The sequence below is a fragment of the Anopheles cruzii genome, chromosome 3, assembly GCF_943734635.1.
Source record: "Anopheles cruzii chromosome 3, idAnoCruzAS_RS32_06, whole genome shotgun sequence".
NCBI classification, from domain to species: Eukaryota; Metazoa; Arthropoda; class Insecta; order Diptera; family Culicidae; genus Anopheles; species Anopheles cruzii.
Window position 1 is genome coordinate 19273423 of NC_069145.1, and position 19962 is coordinate 19293384.

Genomic DNA, 19962 nt, shown 5'->3' on the forward strand with positions numbered 1-19962 from the left:
TCCGATAAATCTCCGTAAACCAGCAGAAAACATTCTAATAGGTGAAAATTCCAAAAATTGTTAATAATAGTTTCAACGACGACCAATTACCTTTTCCGTTGTGATCATTGCCAGCAACACATCTTGGCATCGTTGTGGTATCGTTAGTAAAAAGCTTTTAGATATCTGTGCATGGTATTTTGTCAAATATATTTAGATCGTTTAAAAACAGCCATTTCAAATTCAATCTTTTCAGTTGGCGCCATAAATCCTCTGTGTGTAATTTTGGCATTCAGTTTCAGTTTCAGCAAGCACGGCGGGAAAAGCAGCATCATCGCAGTAGCCTCCGTCAGCTAATAGTCAATCAGTAACAAGTGCTTCGTATCCGGCAAGGTTTTTAATAGTTATAAAAAGGCCAAAAATGGCATTAAAAAGAATAACCAAAGAGCTTGTGGACTTGGACAGAGATCCTCCAGCACAGTGCTCGGCCGGTCCGGTTGGCGATGACCTATTCCAATGGCAGGCAACGATTATGGGTCCGACGGACAGTCCGTACCAGGGCGGTGTGTTCTTCTTGACCATACATTTCCCAACGGACTACCCGTTTAAACCACCCAAGGTGGCGTTCACTACACGGATTTACCATCCCAATGTCAGCAGTAATGGGTCGATTTGTCTCGACATTCTACGTTCGCAATGGTCGCCTGCGCTAACAATCTCGAAGGTGTTGCTGTCGATCTGCTCCCTGCTGTGCGACCCAAATCCGGACGATCCATTGGTGCCCGAGATCGCCCGAATGTACAAAACGGATGCAGAGAAATACAACGAGTTGGCTCGCGAATGGACCAGAAAGTATGCGATGTGATGCGTCCTAACTTCCAGTCACTGTCAGCAGCATCAACCGCGGCATCCGGAAAAACAAAAGCAGCAACGTCACGAAAGAAAAAATCTCACAAAATACGGTGGCTCCGAGCGGAATTCGTTTTGGCCAATTCTATCGTTTTCATCTAATGTTCAACGACAGCGCTAGTGTAATAAAACTGGATGCATTGCGTATCTCGAGAGTTTGTTGAACTTTTTTATTAACACATTAATAGAATAACAATTGGGTGTTTCTTTCTGCAACTCTTTCACATTCCATCGAAGTTGTATTTATTTTTGAGTCTTCTTCGCACCCATAAACCTTTAACTAGCTTCACCCAATTATTTAGCACCCGTTGCTGTTTCTTTTCTTGTTTTTTGTGGTCCGCTTCTACCTGATGCTGTTCCCACGCCTCCAGTAAACGATCTTTGTGTTCTTCGCAAATGACAACACCATCAAAGATGGGATGATTTCCTCCCGCGTGGATTCCGAATCCGACCACCGCAACGGCATAATCGATACGCAGCTTTCGACAAATATGTGACAGGCCGTATTCTGCAATATTATAACAAAACTCATTTAAATATATCATTCTCATTGCTCAGGGTAAGCGCTTACGTTTCAGATGAACTGTTCCTTTCGGCAGCATGCAATCCTTAAATATTTCGATATTCCCGTACGCATTGCGAGGCACGATACCGTCGACCGGCTCCGGCGGCACGTAGTCCTCCGTTTGCCAGTAACCAAACAGTTCAAGCAAAACCTGTACACGACGCAGCTTGGATGTTACAATTTTATACGCCTCTTCGTGCAGTCTGATTACTTTCGCATGCCTTAACCACACTTCACGCGAGTGCAAAGTCTGCACGCACTCCCGAGCATAAATTGGTTCACCGTTAATGAATCCCAACGGTGGCGCATCCGGTGGGTAGATGGCCTGGAACTTTTGCAAATCCCTCTTCAGGCAGTAGGAAGGATGGTTCTTAAAACTTCACGAAAACGAACATTGAAATAGAATTTAAGTTTAGTCTGTAACTTTCTCGTACAAGTCATTCTGGTGAATACTTACTGTCCGATAGTTTTTGGCATTGGCGCACGAAATTTCAATTGACGAAACTCGCGTTGCTCCAATAGGAGCGCTTCATCCAGCATCGGAGGTTTGTAGCGGGTGAGAGCTTTCTTCAACCATTTCTCATCGACCCTTTGCCGCTTGGATTGCGCTTCATTCCGCCACGAGTAGCGCTGCGACACATCGACGATCGTTTCATCCCGTTCCCAGGCGAACACGTACGATGGTGGATCCAAGATTCGGTCAATCACCTGGTCCATACAATCGATCCCTTCCAGGCGCGCTTCGATTACTGTCCATCGTTTTTCTTGCTCCAAGAAACACTCTATCCAAGTATTCAGCTCGGGCAGACGCGCTTTAGGAATCTTGCTTTTAGTATTACCTTGCTCATCCTTAGGTGCTTTTCGTTTCATCAATCTTGATAACTTAGAAGTTTCGTTTTTGGCCACTGTTCGACATTTTCCTGAATCGATTTTGGGGAGCCGAACGGAGAGAGCTTTCTTCCTAAAAAACTTAGATGATACAATTTTTTCGACTTCAATGCCCGCCGGTGGTTGCTTATTTGAGTCCGCTACTTCGGATTTCGATGTAGCCTTTAGCCTCCAAAGGCGAGGTTTACAATCCAAACGTCCCTTTTTGATGGGCAATTCGGTTCGCTCATTTAATTCATCATCGGCACCATCAATCTGGGGCAGCTGAAATATTCTTTGGATTTCTGGTTTGCGCTTCAATATTTCCGATGTAGTTAAAGGCACGTTCCCATACCGACCATGGGCGGCCGCTGGTATGGTCCTGGTGCTACGCACATGTTTCGTTGCCTTTTGGGCAGGTGGGTGTTTGGGCACAACGTCAAGACAAAGGACTAGCCTCGCTCGGACGGTTAGAAAACGTAACAAGGTGAGGAGGCTGTAGTTTAGCATGGTTCTACCGGATGCCTCCCGATAGCGAAGCTGTTTTCCGATTCCTTGTTTGATTTTAACACCCCTTCGTTTCGGGGCTTGGCTACAAAGTTTGACATTTTTCCGAAAGTGGTCAACTATCGCTTCTACAAATTGCTGATCGATTCTCTCGATCGCCGGTAGTGTGCTGTTTTGAATCAACTCATAAAGTTCCTGATCGTGCTCGACAACACACGAGTTTAGTATTTGGTTGACCTGTATTCCATGGCTCAAAAGCAGCAAAAGGTGTACTTTGTGTTGCTCCAGATATTGTGCTTTTCGTTTTTCCTGCTCTAATCTCCTTAAGCTCTGTGCTACGTCCAGTATCCGGCCCGGTTTGTGTTGTGTGTTTGTGACGAAAATTTCAATACTACTGTTATCCTCCTCGTAATGACGTCCTCCATGATCGTTGTCCTCCACCGTTTCCCAGTTCCGATCAGCTTCATCAGGTGCAAAGCAATTCGTAATTCCTTCGATTTGTGTGAGCATTGTCGTAACATCAAACCCATCATACAATGTGTTTTGGGGTAGAGCAAATTGTGATCCCGCCAAAGCCATGTCCCGAGCGTCATTGACGGCGTTGATACGTCGATCAAACTCTGTGAGCTGTGAAAATATCTGGTACATCTTTTCGTTCCCCTCATCAGAGGTAGCGGCTGAACCATGCTCGTAGCTGTCCACCAGGTTGGACTCACCGCTTTCAATCGAAAACTCCGTTGCATGAGCGCAGATCACTGGCTTGCTTTGAAATGTTTGACTAAAAAAGGCACCATTCAAGTCTAATTCCTCAGGATCGACGAGATGATCGCCAACGCTACTAGCATCGGAATCACTGGCACAATCTGGCTCGCAGGATCGAAACACTCTTGCTTCACCTTCATTGGTATCGATCGGCGTCGGTGATGGATCATTATATTGCACGGAATTTGATGTACTACCAATACATCGTTTGATCGATTCGTATTCGGTTCCGATACACGGTTGGTCCTTTCCTTTTACCAGCAATCGTTTTAATCTCCCTCTTGGCAAAGGATTCATTTTAATCCTGATTTGGTGTAACAGCCGGCCGCATGGTTTGTTTACTTCACAGAACTACACATGTCAAATTATAAACGTCAGTGTCATACATTGTTCCAGTTCCTCTCTTTCAGCCTTTCGCTGGTCTTTATTTATCAACACTCAAGCATAACCAGCTGTTTTGTTTCTCTACTTTAGGAATTCTGTGTCCACCTTCGATCAACGGTATGTGCCAGCGGCCGCTAGTGGATTGATGAGCATACAGTTCGTATTGGAACGGTGGTTTTATCATCACCCTTCCATCCGGCAGAATAGAGAGCAACGAGTACTGATGCTCTTGCTGCCAACGTTTAAATACACCACCAAGATTGTCGCCCAACATAAATGAATGTTTGCGCATTAGATCGCGAGAGAAGAAGTCGGTTTTTGGTCCACTCTCTAGCGCAGCATACAGCAGGAACGGATCATCCTGAGACCTATGGGAAAAATTGTTGAAAGTTTGCAACCTCAATTTGCGCACATCGCCATCACTTACAAGTCCTCCGTTAGAAAGAGGAAACTATTCTCTCGGATGTACTTCATGTCCTTCGACCGCCATTTATCCATATGCTGCCTCCCGATCACCAGAACTCTTTTCTTCTGATGCACGTAATGTCGCACGACTGCTGCAATTTGTTTGGCATAGAGCACAGGATTTTTATGATTCCCCGATGAAAACGCTACGTTTAGACCGTCGATCACTACGTCGTAAGGAAGGGTTTTTCGAAGAAACTTCTGAAAACGATTAAGTTCCTCCGGTGTGGTGCGATTAAATATCTCGGTTTTGATGAGCACAGCGGCTAAGAACTTTTCCCTCAACTGCTGAAATGAGTCCTCTGAAACGACGATACTAGAAAGTGTATCCTTGCAGTGGGAACACTTCCCATGATCAGACACACGAGTTTCGTTCGCACTGATTCCAGAATCCCGGGGCAGCGCTAGCAGTTCTTTACCGATCCGCTTCGAAAGAAACACCAAGTTATCGTTTGTAAATTGCAACAATTGTTCTAGCTTTTCGGTAACGGGCTGCCCATTGGCGCGGCTCGTCGACAACCAGGCCAGGAAAGTTTCATCATACGGAATCCTTTTTTTCTGACACATTTCCTGAAGCATCACCCATCCGATGGGCTCGTCTCCGGAAACAAATGCCTTTGTTGCGATGAAGTTGTACGTGGAGCTATCCGGGATGCCACTAATCTTGATCATTTCCAGCAACTCTAAGCAGTGCTTCCAGTGTTTCGTCAGTGTAAGCGCATTTATCGCGTGTTCGCAAGTGTTTGCATCTAAAACGGCATTCTGCTCGCGTAACTCACAGTACAATCTCCAAATATCATCCTCATCTTGTTGGAGCAAGTCCCCCTCTGTTAGCCGGTAAAGTCGCAGTAATTTTCCTACTATAGCCAGATTCAACTCTAGCCCTTGCTTTTTTAGGTAATCGATGTAGGACTGCCCGACTCTTAGATTAGGGCACAGTCCTAGCACCGTACTGTCTACATTCGTGCTGGTAAAACGTCGCTCATTCAAAATGTTTGCCCTAATGGTGCTCCATTCGTCGTCGGTTAACGATGCGCTTTTCACAAGTTTAGCTTTTACCGAATCGACCACAGAGATTGCAGGCTTCAGATGTGAACTTTTCTGATATACACCAGCATAAAAACGTAAACTTTCGGCAACAAATATCCTCCGAAAATTCAGTAGTCCGGCGCCGGAGAACATTTTGTAAACAGTTTGTTGTTGTAAACAGTAAACAGCCGCTTCGCTGACAGCTCAATTGTCAACTGATGTTGCTATAAATTTTGTCATGCTATAATGTGAACCGAATGAATGCTACTGTTTTGGTTCATGAAGAGCGAAGGAAATGAACTCGATTGCTGATCTCTTTCGAAGGATAATAACCTTTTCTATCGTAAATTTTTTTATCTTTTTATTTTAAAATTCAAATTTATTAAAAAACAAACACAATTTAATTCTGCTTCTTGGTGTTTTCAAACAGCCAGAGTTGAAGTTTATTGCTTTCAAATCTACTGGCTTTTAATTAAGTCTAGTCAGACTTTTTCGATTACGTACAGTCATTCCATTTACAATGATCGGGCAGTAGAGATTCCTAGGTTGGCATTTACAGTTATCATTAAAGCCAGCCTTCTTAATTATTGGCAGCTTGGGTTTGAGGACATCTCATCCGGTATAAGGCAAGAGCAGTTGGCAGCAATCTGAATTATTTTTTCAACTAATTATTGTTCTCCTCCCTTCAGTCGCAAAACAAGGTGAACGGTAGACCCCTTTATGATACTGTACTCCTGCAGTTGACGGCCATCCTCCAACTGTTTGCCGGCAAAGATCATGCGCTGTTGGTTCGGAGGGATTTCCTCACGTTCATCGATCTGTTTCTTAACACTTTCGACCGTATCCTCAGGTTCAGTGTCCACGGCAATGGTCTTGCCAGTCAGCATCTTCACGAAAATCTGCATGCCACCCTTCAGACGCAACACCAAGTGAATCGTAGAACCTTTGATGATGCTGTACTCCTGTAGCTGGCGTCCATCTTCCAACTGTTTGCCGGCAAAGATCATCCGCTGTTGGTTCGGAGGGATTTCCTCACGTTCATCGATCTGTTTCTTAACACTTTCGACCGTATCCTCAGGTTCAGTGTCCACGGCAATGGTCTTGCCAGTCAGCATCTTCACGAAAATCTGCATGCCACCCTTCAGACGCAACACCAAGTGAATCGTAGAACCTTTGATGATGCTGTACTCCTGTAGCTGGCGTCCATCTTCCAACTGTTTGCCGGCAAAGATCATCCGCTGTTGGTTCGGAGGGATTTCCTCACGTTCATCGATCTGTTTCTTAACACTTTCGACCGTATCCTCAGGTTCAGTGTCCACGGCAATGGTCTTGCCAGTCAGCATCTTCACGAAAATCTGCATGCCACCCTTCAGACGCAACACCAAGTGAATCGTAGAACCTTTGATGATGCTGTACTCCTGTAGCTGGCGTCCATCTTCCAACTGTTTACCGGCAAAGATCATGCGCTGTTGGTTCGGAGGGATTTCCTCACGTTCATCGATCTGTTTCTTAACACTTTCGACCGTGTCCTCAGGTTCAGTGTCCACGGCAATGGTCTTGCCAGTCAGCATCTTCACGAAAATCTGCATGCCACCCTTCAGACGCAACACCAAGTGGATCGTAGAACCTTTGATGATGCTGTATTCCTGTAGCTGGCGTCCATCTTCCAACTGTTTACCGGCAAAGATCATGCGCTGTTGGTTCGGAGGGATTTCCTCACGTTCATCGATCTGTTTCTTAACACTTTCGACCGTGTCCTCAGGTTCAGTGTCCACGGCAATGGTCTTGCCAGTCAGCATCTTTACGAAGATCTGCATGATTGTTGTCTTTGGTGACTGTGAACAAGCGAAAAAAGCAGCAAAAATTAAATTATCATCAGACTAATCTTCAACCTTAGGTACCTTTTAAGTCTATCAGGAGCACAGCGTGCGTTGAGTAATGTTACCGCTTCTGAAGGACGTTGCTTGTATGATCTGATCTCGCGACTGATCGAAGGTTTTATAGCGTCCGACATTATCTATGACATAATTACTAGTCGATTGATTCGATTGATACAGTGCCAAGTGAAAACCGAAAAACAACCCTTACATTGACATTGACTCGGCTCACTCGAAGATGGCACCGTTTCACATGTGTAAGCCAATGTTCGTTTAACAACAAGATCGATTCGAAGACGTAACTGTGGCAGTTAAAGCTTCTGTTCCAGTAAAACTGAATTATCTGATCTGATGATTCTATACCATTGTTGTTATTGCACGATAATTTCCTTTAGTATTGTTAATCTATTGCTAATTCAAAGATAATTGATTTGTCGGTGCCTTGTTTTTGATTATTTGTGCTCAGAAGGAGGTAATTAAAAACTAGAATGAACCGGCTACAAAAAACGTTCAAATTTTGGAACTTCATAAAACTTTGAAACAAGATATACGCTAAACAAAAATATAATATCAATTGAATTGCTATACAAAAGTTTATGTAGAAACAGCGATTTAGAAGGACCCAATCTGTTATAGTAGTGCAATATCTTGCGTTTTTAATTTCTAAATTCATATTCTCAATAGTATTCTTCTGTCATATTGATGTAGATTTCTATTCTACTCTTATGTAATGGCCAAAACCACCAAAACAGATCATCGCAAGAACGTTTTGCTAAAACGTGGCAGTAAACATCAAACAACGCGGAAATCAATTGCTTGCTAAACAACGCCGCCCATCGTCCATTGTGCTGCCAACGTGAGTCATGTAGTGATGGTAAGTGCGAAAGTCGAATCGGTTAAAATGCGAAAGTGCGTTAATCGACAGTATCCTTAATCGGTAAAGACGAACTATAAAAGACCATCATGCCAGCACCCATTAGCTCAGTTCAGCATAGTGCCAATTCAAATAACGATCTGCACATAGGCAATCTCTAATATTGAGCTGAGAAAAGCCCGCTTTGACCTATCGCAACTCATTCGTTGTGTAATAAGAGAGTTAGTGAAAGTTGCTTGCAAAAAGCAAGGGTTCTTCTACGCCGAAAACACAAATCGTAAGTATTTTCGTATGTTATTAGCTTTCTTGTTAGGACCGAGAACGGCACGAAAGGTCCATTCAATACACGTACGCGTTTTCATCACATGCAGACGAGATCTTCATCTGGTTAAGTAAATAACACAGTCACATGCTGAGTGCAACGAATCCTTTGCCGCTACTTACGCGCCATGACCTTCTACGTACGACAACGAACTTTTATTTTTAACCACACTTCTTTCGCTCGTGACGTATTACGCCTGTACGGAGGAACGAGAATTAGCGGCAGTAGTAAAAATAGTCGAACAAAGACTCAGCGTTGCCGGAAGTGAAAGCTTCAAGCCGTTACTAATGCCAACACCATTTAAATCGGATCGTTGTTTCAATCAATCGATTAATAGAGTTAAATAAATTTCCTAACATACTTTTCTAACACACACCACGTGGTTTAATTTTGAATACAGCTTTCAAACATAGTCATGCAAATCTTCGTCAAAACTTTAACTGGGAAAACAATCACCCTCGATGTCGTACCCTCGGAGACGGTGTTGGACATTAAGGGAAAAATTGAACAGCGCGAGGGTATCGATCCAGAACAACAACGTATTATATTTGCTGGAAAGCAGCTGGAGGATGGGCGCATCATATCGGACTACAATATTCAGCATGGATCGACGATGCATTTGGTGCTTCGGTTAAAAGGTGGCATGCAGATTTTCGTGAGGATGCTGACAGGAAAAACCATCGCAATCGACACGGAACCGGAAGCGACGGTCGAAAGCGTTAAGAAGCAGATCGATGAACGTGAGGAAATCCCTCCGAACCAGCAGCGCATGATCTTTGCCGGCAAACAGTTGGAAGATGGACGCCAGCTACAGGAATACAGCATCATTAAAGCATCTACGATCCACCTGGTCCTTCGGCTGAAAGGTGGTATGCAGATTTTTGTAAAAATGTTAACCGGCAAAACGATGGCAGTCGATACGGAACCGGAAGCGACGGTGGAAAGCGTGAAAAAGCAGATCGATGAGCGCGAGGAAATTCCACCGAATCAACAACGAATGATCTTTGCCGGCAAACAGTTAGAGGATGGTCGTCAACTGCAGGAGTACAGTATCATAAAGGGGTCCACCGTTCACCTCGTTTTGCGGTTGAAGGGGGGCCAGCAGAACAACAGTCGTTGGTGAAATTATGTATCACAAACGTCCCATTTTTCTATATAAAGAAAGTGAGCAAATGAACTGAAAGGTGCAGTTTGAGTGAACTCACCATCGCAAGCTATATGCTATAAAAAGGGGCTATTCTTGGTTCGAGCGAAAAGTTCATTTGTGAATTTCGTGAAGAGCGCGCGTTGTTAATTCGTTTCTTGTGTGAAATAAAAGACTTTTGTGACTTCAAAAAAGTGCAGAATATCTGTATTACGCACAACTGTGAAAGTAAATTCGGGTGAAAGAAGTTTCTTCGTGTTTTATTGCTAATCGAAAGGTTTGTTGACCACATTTTTACTGCCAAATGCGATTTATATTCAGTGTACCCGCAAGCAAAGAAAATTTTGATTTTCAAGATGGCGCCTTGTGTGTCGCAGTGGCTTTGTGAAAAAAGATGAAATGAATCGATACGGAAGTTATTTTTAAGCGCTATTTTCGCATCAGCGTATTTACTTAATTTTACTTTCGGAAATGTGTAAATCGAGCGCACTGTACACGGTTGCATCAGCTTTTCGTCATGACAAGCAATTCATTAATGGCCTTTAGATGACTCATTGGTATTTCTAAGTTTCTTAACCTGTTTAAACTCAGCATAAAAATGTACAAATGATGTTTGTACTATTACAGAAGGTTTCGAAAATCATTTTTTGCTAGATTCTTCTAAAATATATTTCAACCAAAATGAGTTTCATGGCTTCTGCGAGTATGCGTGGCATCCGTGATCTAGAATGTTCCGATGATTCATAGCTGCGCATAGAAATACAGTGCAACGTTTTAGGCCGTTTCAAGCGAAACGGTGTCGTTGAATATCCGATTTTCGTCGTAATACAACTAGCCAAAAACCAAAAAAATATTACGTTCTCTAACATTCAAGTTACGTGGCTTCGTACACGTAAGCTTCGATTCATGATGCAACCTAGTAACAGACGTCTAATTGGATTGAAAAGAAGCTATGTGCATAATCTTCGTCTGTTTTGGACAATGACTATTGGAATATAATAATAATACATTTTGTTTTTGTTTTTGCAGCATTAAAATGCAGATTTTCGTCAAGACCCTGACCGGAAAGACCATCACCCTTGAGGTTGAGCCTTCCGATACGATTGAGAACGTAAAGGCCAAAATTCAGGATAAGGAAGGAATCCCTCCAGATCAGCAGCGTCTCATCTTCGCCGGAAAGCAGCTTGAGGATGGCCGCACTCTTTCGGATTACAACATCCAGAAGGAATCGACTCTCCATCTGGTTCTGCGTCTGCGCGGAGGAATGCAGATTTTCGTCAAGACCCTGACCGGAAAGACCATCACCCTTGAGGTTGAGCCTTCCGATACGATTGAGAACGTAAAGGCCAAAATTCAGGATAAGGAAGGAATCCCTCCAGATCAGCAGCGTCTCATCTTCGCCGGAAAGCAGCTTGAGGATGGCCGCACTCTTTCGGATTACAACATCCAGAAGGAATCGACTCTCCATCTGGTTCTGCGTCTGCGAGGAGGAATGCAGATTTTCGTCAAGACCTTGACCGGAAAGACCATCACCCTTGAGGTTGAGCCTTCCGATACGATTGAGAACGTGAAGGCCAAGATTCAGGATAAGGAAGGAATCCCTCCAGATCAACAGCGTCTCATCTTCGCCGGAAAGCAGCTTGAGGATGGCCGCACTCTTTCGGATTACAACATCCAGAAGGAATCGACTCTCCATCTGGTTCTGCGTCTGCGCGGAGGAATGCAGATTTTCGTCAAGACCCTGACCGGAAAGACCATCACCCTTGAGGTTGAGCCTTCCGATACGATTGAGAACGTAAAGGCCAAAATTCAGGATAAGGAAGGAATCCCTCCAGATCAGCAGCGTCTCATCTTCGCCGGAAAGCAGCTTGAGGATGGCCGCACTCTTTCGGATTACAACATCCAGAAGGAATCGACTCTCCATCTGGTTCTGCGTCTGCGAGGAGGAATGCAGATTTTCGTCAAGACCTTGACCGGAAAGACCATCACCCTTGAGGTTGAGCCTTCCGATACGATTGAGAACGTGAAGGCCAAGATTCAGGATAAGGAAGGAATCCCTCCAGATCAACAGCGTCTCATCTTCGCCGGAAAGCAGCTTGAGGATGGCCGCACTCTTTCGGATTACAACATCCAGAAGGAATCGACTCTCCATCTGGTTCTGCGTCTGCGAGGAGGAATGCAAATTTTCGTCAAGACCCTGACCGGAAAGACCATCACCCTTGAGGTTGAGCCTTCCGATACGATTGAGAACGTGAAGGCCAAGATTCAGGATAAGGAAGGAATCCCTCCAGATCAACAGCGTCTCATCTTCGCCGGAAAGCAGCTTGAGGATGGCCGCACTCTTTCGGATTACAACATCCAGAAGGAATCGACTCTCCATCTGGTTCTGCGTCTGCGAGGAGGAATGCAGATTTTCGTCAAGACCCTGACCGGAAAGACCATCACCCTTGAGGTTGAGCCTTCCGATACGATTGAGAACGTGAAGGCCAAGATTCAGGATAAGGAAGGAATCCCTCCAGATCAACAGCGTCTCATCTTCGCCGGAAAGCAGCTTGAGGATGGCCGCACTCTTTCGGATTACAACATCCAGAAGGAATCGACTCTCCATCTGGTTCTGCGTCTGCGAGGAGGAATGCAGATTTTCGTCAAGACCCTGACCGGAAAGACCATCACCCTTGAGGTTGAGCCTTCCGATACGATTGAGAACGTGAAGGCCAAAATTCAGGATAAGGAAGGAATCCCTCCAGATCAGCAGCGTCTCATCTTCGCCGGAAAGCAGCTTGAGGATGGCCGCACTCTTTCGGATTACAACATCCAGAAGGAATCGACTCTCCATCTGGTTCTGCGTCTGCGAGGAGGAATGCAGATTTTCGTCAAGACCCTGACCGGAAAGACCATCACCCTGGAGGTGGAGCCCTCCGATACGATTGAGAACGTGAAGGCCAAAATTCAGGATAAGGAAGGAATCCCTCCAGATCAGCAGCGTCTCATCTTCGCCGGAAAGCAGCTTGAGGATGGCCGCACTCTTTCGGATTACAACATCCAGAAGGAATCGACTCTCCATCTGGTTCTGCGTCTGCGAGGAGGAATGCAGATTTTCGTCAAGACTCTGACCGGAAAGACCATCACCCTTGAGGTTGAGCCTTCCGATACGATTGAGAACGTGAAGGCCAAGATTCAGGATAAGGAAGGAATCCCTCCAGATCAACAGCGTCTCATCTTCGCCGGAAAGCAGCTTGAGGATGGCCGCACTCTTTCGGATTACAACATCCAGAAGGAATCGACTCTCCATCTGGTTCTGCGTCTGCGAGGAGGAATGCAGATTTTCGTCAAGACCCTGACCGGAAAGACCATCACCCTTGAGGTTGAGCCTTCCGATACGATTGAGAACGTGAAGGCCAAAATTCAGGATAAGGAAGGAATCCCTCCAGATCAGCAGCGTCTCATCTTCGCCGGAAAGCAGCTTGAGGATGGCCGCACTCTTTCGGATTACAACATCCAGAAGGAATCGACTCTTCATCTGGTTCTGCGTCTGCGAGGAGGAATGCAGATTTTCGTCAAGACCCTGACCGGAAAGACCATCACCCTTGAGGTTGAGCCTTCCGATACGATTGAGAACGTGAAGGCCAAGATTCAGGATAAGGAAGGAATCCCTCCAGATCAGCAGCGTCTCATCTTCGCCGGAAAGCAGCTTGAGGATGGCCGCACTCTTTCGGATTACAACATCCAGAAGGAATCGACTCTCCATCTGGTTCTGCGTCTGCGAGGAGGAATGCAGATTTTCGTCAAGACCCTGACCGGAAAGACCATCACCCTTGAGGTTGAGCCTTCCGATACGATTGAGAACGTGAAGGCCAAGATTCAGGATAAGGAAGGAATCCCTCCAGATCAACAGCGTCTCATCTTCGCCGGAAAGCAGCTTGAGGATGGCCGCACTCTTTCGGATTACAACATCCAGAAGGAATCCACTCTCCATCTGGTTCTGCGTCTGCGTGGAGGATTTTAAAATTTATCAATAAATTCTCATCATTGAAATAACAATAAAAACCAAGCCTCTTTCATTTTCTTTTTTTTATGTTTCTTAAGAAATAATCTTGATAACTGGATCGTATGATTGTTGGTATCTCTTAGTGATGCATGTTATTGCCTGGCGGTATTTACTAAAATACGCTTTTTCGTTGCATGAAACATATCCTGGCAATTCAATCGCATCATGGGAATTGTTTCACATTTTATTCTATCGACCAAACATGCAATCCTGCTCCTTGGGCGTTTGTTTACATATGGTGTGAACTCCAGTTTTTTTACGTTGAGAAATGTCAACAGCAGTGCGCCTGTGTGTAGGAATCGCATGAAAGAAACGTCAGAGTGAGCAACAAACTTTCCGCAGGGATCAGAAAAATTGATTGTCTCTTCCGCAATTTTCAGTTGATTTAGTTGTAGAATCAGATTAAACGGTGCTCAGGGATGGCGAAGAAAAAGTCAATAGTTTGGCTTGGGTTCGACGATGAACCGATCTTGGAGAAGGATAAGGCGCTTCTGTCCTATGCAACGAACAAAATCGGAGGCCATGCGGTGAGTTCTCGATGGATGCTTACGTTGGTTTGTATAACGATCGATAATGTTTGCTCGTCTTTGTTCTGCACCTGCATACAGGATTGGCCAGCTGGTGTGGTGGATGTAGCACCGTGTGTTTTCTGTGGCCAACAGAGGCCACTGATCGTTCAAATCTACGCCCCGTTGGATGATTCTCAGTTTCACCGCACGCTGTACGTGTTTGCGTGCTTAAACGCACCATGTTCGACACAATCGCAATCTTGGTCCTGCATCAGGATACAATCGCTCGAGAAAAGCTCCCCGGGTGCGGACAGTTCTGAACTGGGTGCCATGAGGCTACCGGCAAAGGAGAGCACGATATCGTGGTGCAGCGGTGCGGACGATTGGGATGACGATGAGGACGACGCTCGCACGAACAAGGACATCAGCACATCAACCTTTATGCGGGTCGACACCAGCAGTAGCACGGGTAACGCAGACCAGTTGCTGAACGAGGAAAACGGTAACGTCATCCAGTACGAGAAGGTTTCGGACGAAGACGACGAAACTAACTCTATGGAAGCCGACCCGGTTCCGGGGTTCGAAAACCTGTACGTCGACGAACGGAATGCAAACGCGTGCGTTGATGGGCGATCGGTAGGGGCGACTGGCGGAGAGATGATTGACAACAGGCACACAGCGAAGGCTTCAGCGGAAATCGAAGGACCGGAAACGGCGGAAGTTGTCGTGGTCGATTCTCCGATGACACTGAAGCGTGATTTGATCGCTCTACTTAAACAGCCGCAGGTTGTTCCGCGTGGCTTCGAAAATGTTACACTGCGCGCACTCTATATTAGCGTCGAAGAGGAACGATCGACCGTACCGATCGTCTCCGACCATGTGCGTCAGTTAATGAATGATTACCAACGAAATGAAGAAGGTAAAGATGCATTTGATTTGTATGCAGCTATATGCTATACATGTGTACCAAATTATCATTTTCAGACATCACAAGCCTTGATAGTCCGACCGAACGCACGCTTACAACTTTATTTCACGGCTATATCTCTTCCAAGTACACTTCCAGATCGCTACTGAATCATTTTCTCCCTCACCTTCAATATATATCCTCGGGTTTTTGCGCCCCCTGTCTTTTGGTCTACTACTTTGTTGTCAACCTAGATTCCAGGAATTCTCACTTCCGCATACGCTTTCCTAGAATGCTAGTTGCAACATTGTATGTGTTCCCCGAATTCTCGTCGCAACATTTTATTTACATTTTATTATCCCCGAATTATCGTCGCAACATTCTATGTGTTCGCCGAATTCTCGTCGCAACATTCCCCGGCCCGTAACCCTGTACCGGGATCAATTGGGACAGAGTTACCCTTAGTTATTTCTAGTCTTGCTAACTTCGCCACCGCTCTTCTGAAACTACCTGTTTTAGTACGCACCCAGGCTTGCCTGATGCGACCATCCTTAGAGACAATTAATTCTTCAACTATCCCTCGTACCCAACATTTTCTTTTTTCTCCTTCTACTAGAAATACGAGTTCTCCCGTCTGAAGAGGTCTGGTTTCGCTAAACCATTTACTTCTTATGTTCAGAGTTGGAACATATTCCCGTATCCAACGTTCCCACAGAGCCCTTCCTAACTGTTGAGATCGTTGGAAAGCATCGCGTAGGGCTACGTCCAGGGGTGGGGCAGGGAGGATCTCATTCGGCTGATTCGGCGACACCCCGCGCAGGAAATGATTTGGTGTGAGGGCTTCGGCATCTTCCGACTGCTGCGAGTTATAGATGAGCGGGCGTGAGTTGATGATGTCCTCAGCTTCTACCAAGGCTGTCTGCAGGATCTCATCAGTCAGCTGCTTTCCGTCGTCCATAACCGCGAGCACCTCCTTCACCGAGCGAACTAGACGTTCCCATACGCCACCCATGTGTGGAGCAGCGGGAGGGTTGAACGTCCATCGGGTACGGGCGTTGGTCATCTCATCGGCACAGTCCGCACCGATCTCGCGCACCGTATTCGCTATCTCCTTGCTGGCCCCTCGTAGGTTCGTTCCGTTGTCAGAGAATATCTCCGAAGGCCAACCACGACGGCCGATGAATCGATGGATTGCCATCAAACATGACTGGGTTGTCAGGCCGTGTGCCGTCTCCAGATGAATAGCTCGTGTCACTAAGCAGGTGAATAACGCCACCCAACGTTTCTCCGTACGCCGGCCGATCGTCACATGGTACGGCCCAAGATAGTCCAGGCCTACGTAGCTGAACGGTCGTAGGTAGGGTGTGAGCCTTTGCTCCAACAAGGGGGCCATGCGCGGGACTTTCGGTCGGCAGCGATGTACCCGACACCACACACAAGCAGATGATACTTTTCTCACTAGTGCGTCCACACTTGGTATATAATACAACTGCCTCAGCACGTTCTTTACAGTTTGTCTATACCCATGTCCACACTTTTCATGATAGTGCTGGACTATCATTTCCGTTATCTTGTGTTCAGCAGGTAGTATTACGGGAAACCGAAGATCAAAGGGGAGGAATTTTGCCCTTTCTATTCTTCCCTCCATACGCACTAGATCATGCTCATCCAATAACGGTGACAGTTTATAAAGCGGGCTGGACCGATCAATCACCATCCACTGACTGGAAGGACGATCTTTATTCCTTCTCAGTATTTTAACTTCATCCGCAAAACACTCACTTTGAGCAACTTCAATCAGCAGTCGTTCAGCCTTCTCGTACTCTTCCTGTTGCAGCGGTGTGCGTACTAACGAAACATGTTTGTCTTTAATAACTTTACACTGTCTGCTTGTCGCTTTGACTGTTTCGATTGGCAGACCTTGCACCTTCCGCTTACAGTTGGAAATAAATCGGAACACACACGCCATTGTTCGTACTAACACTGTCCACTTAGAGATCCTATGTACGTCCACAACTGTCTCCAACACTTTCACTTCATGCAGCAGCAGATGGGCCCGCAGCTCTTCGGTTGTGTTAGCTGGCGGTAAGTCTTTTACAGGCCACTTTTGGTTATTCGTATGGCTTGTTCTACTGTGTCTGAGCTGTCTAGATAATCATCGACGTAATGTTTGTTGATGACAGCATTGGATGCTTCTGGGAACCTTTTCGCATACTCTAGTGCAGTTAGATTTTTCACGAACTGAGCCGAGTAGGGGGAGCAGGTCGCTCCGAAGGTAGCTACATCCATGACGTACTTCTGTGGTTGACCTCGCTCATCAGATCCGAATAGAAACCTTTGCGCTTGTTTATCCGGGTTCCGAATTCTTAATTGGTGGAACATTTCTTGGATGTCCGCTCCGAATGCTACTGGACCCTCCCGAAAACCACTCACTATCTTTGGCAGTGGTATAAGCATATCGGGTCCTTTTAGCAGTTCACTATTTAACGAAACACCATTCACAGTGGCTGCTGCGTCCCAAACTAAACGTACTTTTCCGGGTTTCTTTGGATTTACAACCACGTTCAATGGTAGATACCAAACATCCGAACTAGGGGTTTCTTGTAACTCCTTTCCCGTAATCTTGTGCGCATATCCTTTAACTTGATAGTCACTGATTTGTTGTTCAACTTTCAGCTTCAGCGTTGGGTTTCTTTCCAACTTGCGCTCGAGTGATCCCATTCGTTTCACCGCCATAGGATAGCTATCAGGGAAGCTTCGCGTATCGTTTCGCCACGTTAGTCCCGTCTCGAATCGCTCGCCTACCCTTACCGTCGTGGTCTCGAGGATCTCTCTAGCACGTTTCTCCTCTGCAGGCTCGGGCATTACGATTGTCGCAGGTACGTCTTCCACGATATACTGTTGTCTGATCGCATCATGCAGTTCTTGGTTACTAACTGCTGACGTAGTGTGCAGGTGAAGATAGCTGTGAACCGTCTGCTTTCGCTTTTCCGGGCCGTAGATTGTCCATCCAAGGCGCGATCGTACGCCGATTGGTTCACCCACTGCACCGACTCTCGATTCCACCGGCGCAAACAAGTCCAAATTGTCCAACCCGATCAGCAGTGTTGGTCTTCCTGTCGCGTTTGACACAGGTACATCTGCCAAGTGTTGATAGCGCTGTTTCACTTCCGCGTATCGCACGTCCTGTCTCGGTAACTGAAGCTCCGACACTGTGCGTACGTTGCTCAGTGGGAATCTATCACGAGAGCCTTGAGCTGAAATGAACAGTTCTACTTTCCGGGACTTGTCCTCGATGCGATTGATGTCGGCCGTCCATGATACTATCAGCGGCTCTACTTTGCCGTCTGCTTTCAGGTGGGTAGCGACCGCATCATCTACCAGCGTGGCTGACGATCCTTCGTCTAAGAACGCCAATACCTCCATCTGCTGGTTACTCGCATATAAGGTTACTGGCATTGTGCGAAAGATCACGGAACACTCTTCGCTGGTGCCCATTTTAGCATCCTGTATTTGCACAGTCTCCACTACGCGATGTAGCAACGGATGGTGTAGCCCATCGCACTTGTCTATTGTACATCGGTATTTTGAAAGACATGGTCCAGCTTCGTGCTTGCACAAACACACTTCACACAGGTTAGCCTTTTTCACTATCTTCAGACGCTCTGCCAGATCCTTACGCTTGAACGCGAAGCATAATTTGAGCAAGTGCCCCGGCTTTTCACACGCCCAACACACCTTTGTGTTCACAATTTTCGGGCCTTTGCTCGCCGTTTCGCGTTCAGCGACATGCACGTTTACACCGAACTTCCGTCTAGCACCTTTATCATGTTCAATGTTATTCATTTTCACACACGGGAAATCAGCAACTTCTGATACCTCTTCCATGATCTTGTCCATGAAGCAGGCAAATGCTCGTAGCGATTGATCCACTCGATCTTTCTTGAACCGTACCCAATCCAACTTGTAGGTCGGTGGAAGTTTGTCCACCAACTCTTGGACGAGCATAGGATTGTTCAAGTGTTCATTCAATTGTGCGGCTTGAATGTGGTCACACAGTTGTTTCACTACGATCCCGAACTGCAGAAAGGTTTCGAGCCTCTCTGCCTTTGGTGCCGGCGCGTTCCTAACCTTCACCATCAGTGTTCTCAGCAGCTTCTCCGGCCTTCCGAAGAGGTTTCTCAGGTCCCGGATAACGCCTGGTACCGAGTCTGGCAGTAGAAGGCGACCTCTTACTGCCTCCAATGCATCTCCCGCCAGACTGTCTTGGAGCCGCTTCAGGTTCTCCAAGTTTGAGAACCCACACACTTCCGTGGTGGTCTCAAAGCTGCTAAAAAACTGTGGCCAAACTTCTGGCTCACCACGAAATTTAGGCAGGTTGGCTGAGATCGCTTTTCTGGCCGCTAGCTGGTCTTTGGTGATTCGGCCGATACTATACCCCGGCCCGTCAGCCGCTGATGTAGCAGCCCGGAACTCCTTTCTGGAACTTGCGTCTCGATGATCTATTGGTGCCAACCGTTCCCTGTGCAGCATTTCATATTCAGCTATTTCTTGTTTTAGCTGTATCTCCTGCTCCATTAGCTCTTCTTCAGCGCTCTTCCGCTGCTCGAACAAGGCTCGCTGCGCGATGAGCTCTTCTTGAGCCTTTTTCCGTTGTTCGAACAACGTTCGCTCTTTTAGAAGGCTCCTCCGGCGCTCTTCTAGCGCTTCGTCCATTGGATCAGAGCCGCGGGCGCTGTGCATGGATCCGGAGCTGGTGTAGCTTGAGCGGGACAGTAGTGTCTTGACACATTTATCGCAGTGCCAAGCTTTTT

The 19962-nt window shown here is 46.3% G+C and overlaps 6 protein-coding genes across 7 annotated transcripts; 3 read left to right on the top strand and 3 right to left on the bottom strand.

Annotated features, from left to right (window-relative positions):
• Positions 1–400: 400 nt before the first annotated feature.
• Positions 401–938, top strand: LOC128275212 (ubiquitin-conjugating enzyme E2-17 kDa-like). Its single transcript, XM_053013626.1, has one exon. The coding sequence runs from the start codon at positions 401–403 to the stop codon at positions 842–844; it is 444 nt and encodes a 147-aa protein (XP_052869586.1). The 3' UTR covers positions 845–938.
• Positions 939–1109: 171 nt separating this feature from the next.
• On the bottom strand, positions 1110–3886 carry LOC128273314 (DNA repair protein complementing XP-C cells-like). Its single transcript, XM_053011254.1, has 3 exons — positions 1911–3886; positions 1460–1830; positions 1110–1396 (listed from the first exon to the last, which is right to left on the bottom strand). Exons 1-3 carry the CDS (start codon positions 3884–3886, stop codon positions 1110–1112), a joined length of 2634 nt encoding a protein of 877 aa, XP_052867214.1.
• Positions 3887–4013: 127 nt separating this feature from the next.
• LOC128269998 (mitochondrial ribonuclease P catalytic subunit) lies at positions 4014–5620 on the bottom strand. Its single transcript, XM_053007401.1, has 2 exons — positions 4401–5620; positions 4014–4341 (listed from the first exon to the last, which is right to left on the bottom strand). The coding sequence occupies exons 1-2, from the start codon at positions 5618–5620 to the stop codon at positions 4014–4016; spliced, it is 1548 nt and encodes a 515-aa protein (XP_052863361.1).
• Positions 5621–5811: 191 nt separating this feature from the next.
• On the bottom strand, positions 5812–7462 carry LOC128274662 (polyubiquitin-like). The gene is made up of 2 exons (XM_053012925.1): positions 7369–7462; positions 5812–7302 (listed from the first exon to the last, which is right to left on the bottom strand). Exon 2 carries the CDS (start codon positions 7282–7284, stop codon positions 6136–6138), a length of 1149 nt encoding a protein of 382 aa, XP_052868885.1. The 5' UTR covers positions 7285–7302; positions 7369–7462; the 3' UTR covers positions 5812–6135.
• A 1478-nt stretch (positions 7463–8940) lies between these two features.
• On the top strand, positions 8941–13746 carry LOC128273747 (polyubiquitin-C-like). 2 transcript variants are annotated; one of them, XM_053011781.1, is made up of 2 exons: positions 8941–9641; positions 10714–13746. In XM_053011781.1, the coding sequence occupies exons 1-2, from the start codon at positions 8956–8958 to the stop codon at positions 13688–13690; spliced, it is 3663 nt and encodes a 1220-aa protein (XP_052867741.1). In that variant the 5' UTR covers positions 8941–8955; the 3' UTR covers positions 13691–13746. The 2 variants fall into 2 exon arrangements, with proteins under 2 accessions (XP_052867741.1, XP_052867742.1); XM_053011782.1 differs by having other exon boundaries at positions 8941–9195; positions 10727–13744.
• Positions 13747–13791: 45 nt separating this feature from the next.
• LOC128269999 (uncharacterized) lies at positions 13792–15318 on the top strand. The gene is made up of 4 exons (XM_053007402.1): positions 13792–14259; positions 14341–15160; positions 15226–15255; positions 15308–15318. Exons 1-4 carry the CDS (start codon positions 14152–14154, stop codon positions 15316–15318), a joined length of 969 nt encoding a protein of 322 aa, XP_052863362.1. The 5' UTR covers positions 13792–14151.
• The last annotated feature ends 4644 nt before the right edge of the window (positions 15319–19962 follow it).

Bases quoted from the DNA above. Each gene is read 5' to 3' on its own strand.
- LOC128273314 (XM_053011254.1), bottom strand. From the start codon at position 3,886: ATGAATCCTTTGCCAAGAGGGAGATTAAAACGATTGCTGGTAAAAGGA. The intron at 1,831-1,910 runs GTAAGTATTCAC...GTTTTCGTGAAG, and splicing joins ATGCCAAAAACTATCGGACA to TTTTAAGAACCATCCTTCCT. The intron at 1,397-1,459 runs GTAAGCGCTTAC...ATAATATTGCAG, and splicing joins AGGAACAGTTCATCTGAAAC to AATACGGCCTGTCACATATT.
- LOC128269998 (XM_053007401.1), bottom strand. From the start codon at position 5,620: ATGTTCTCCGGCGCCGGACTACTGAATTTTCGGAGGATATTTGTTGCC. The intron at 4,342-4,400 runs GTAAGTGATGGC...TTTTTCCCATAG, and splicing joins CTCTTTCTAACGGAGGACTT to GTCTCAGGATGATCCGTTCC.
- LOC128274662 (XM_053012925.1), bottom strand. From the start codon at position 7,284: ATGCAGATCTTCGTAAAGATGCTGACTGGCAAGACCATTGCCGTGGAC.
- LOC128269999 (XM_053007402.1), top strand. From the start codon at position 14,152: ATGGCGAAGAAAAAGTCAATAGTTTGGCTTGGGTTCGACGATGAACCG. The intron at 14,260-14,340 runs GTGAGTTCTCGA...ACCTGCATACAG, and splicing joins ACAAAATCGGAGGCCATGCG to GATTGGCCAGCTGGTGTGGT. The intron at 15,161-15,225 runs GTAAAGATGCAT...TATCATTTTCAG, and splicing joins TTACCAACGAAATGAAGAAG to ACATCACAAGCCTTGATAGT.
- LOC128273747 (XM_053011781.1), top strand. From the start codon at position 8,956: ATGCAAATCTTCGTCAAAACTTTAACTGGGAAAACAATCACCCTCGAT. The intron at 9,642-10,713 runs GCAGAACAACAG...TTGTTTTTGCAG, and splicing joins TTGCGGTTGAAGGGGGGCCA to CATTAAAATGCAGATTTTCG.
- LOC128275212 (XM_053013626.1), top strand. From the start codon at position 401: ATGGCATTAAAAAGAATAACCAAAGAGCTTGTGGACTTGGACAGAGAT.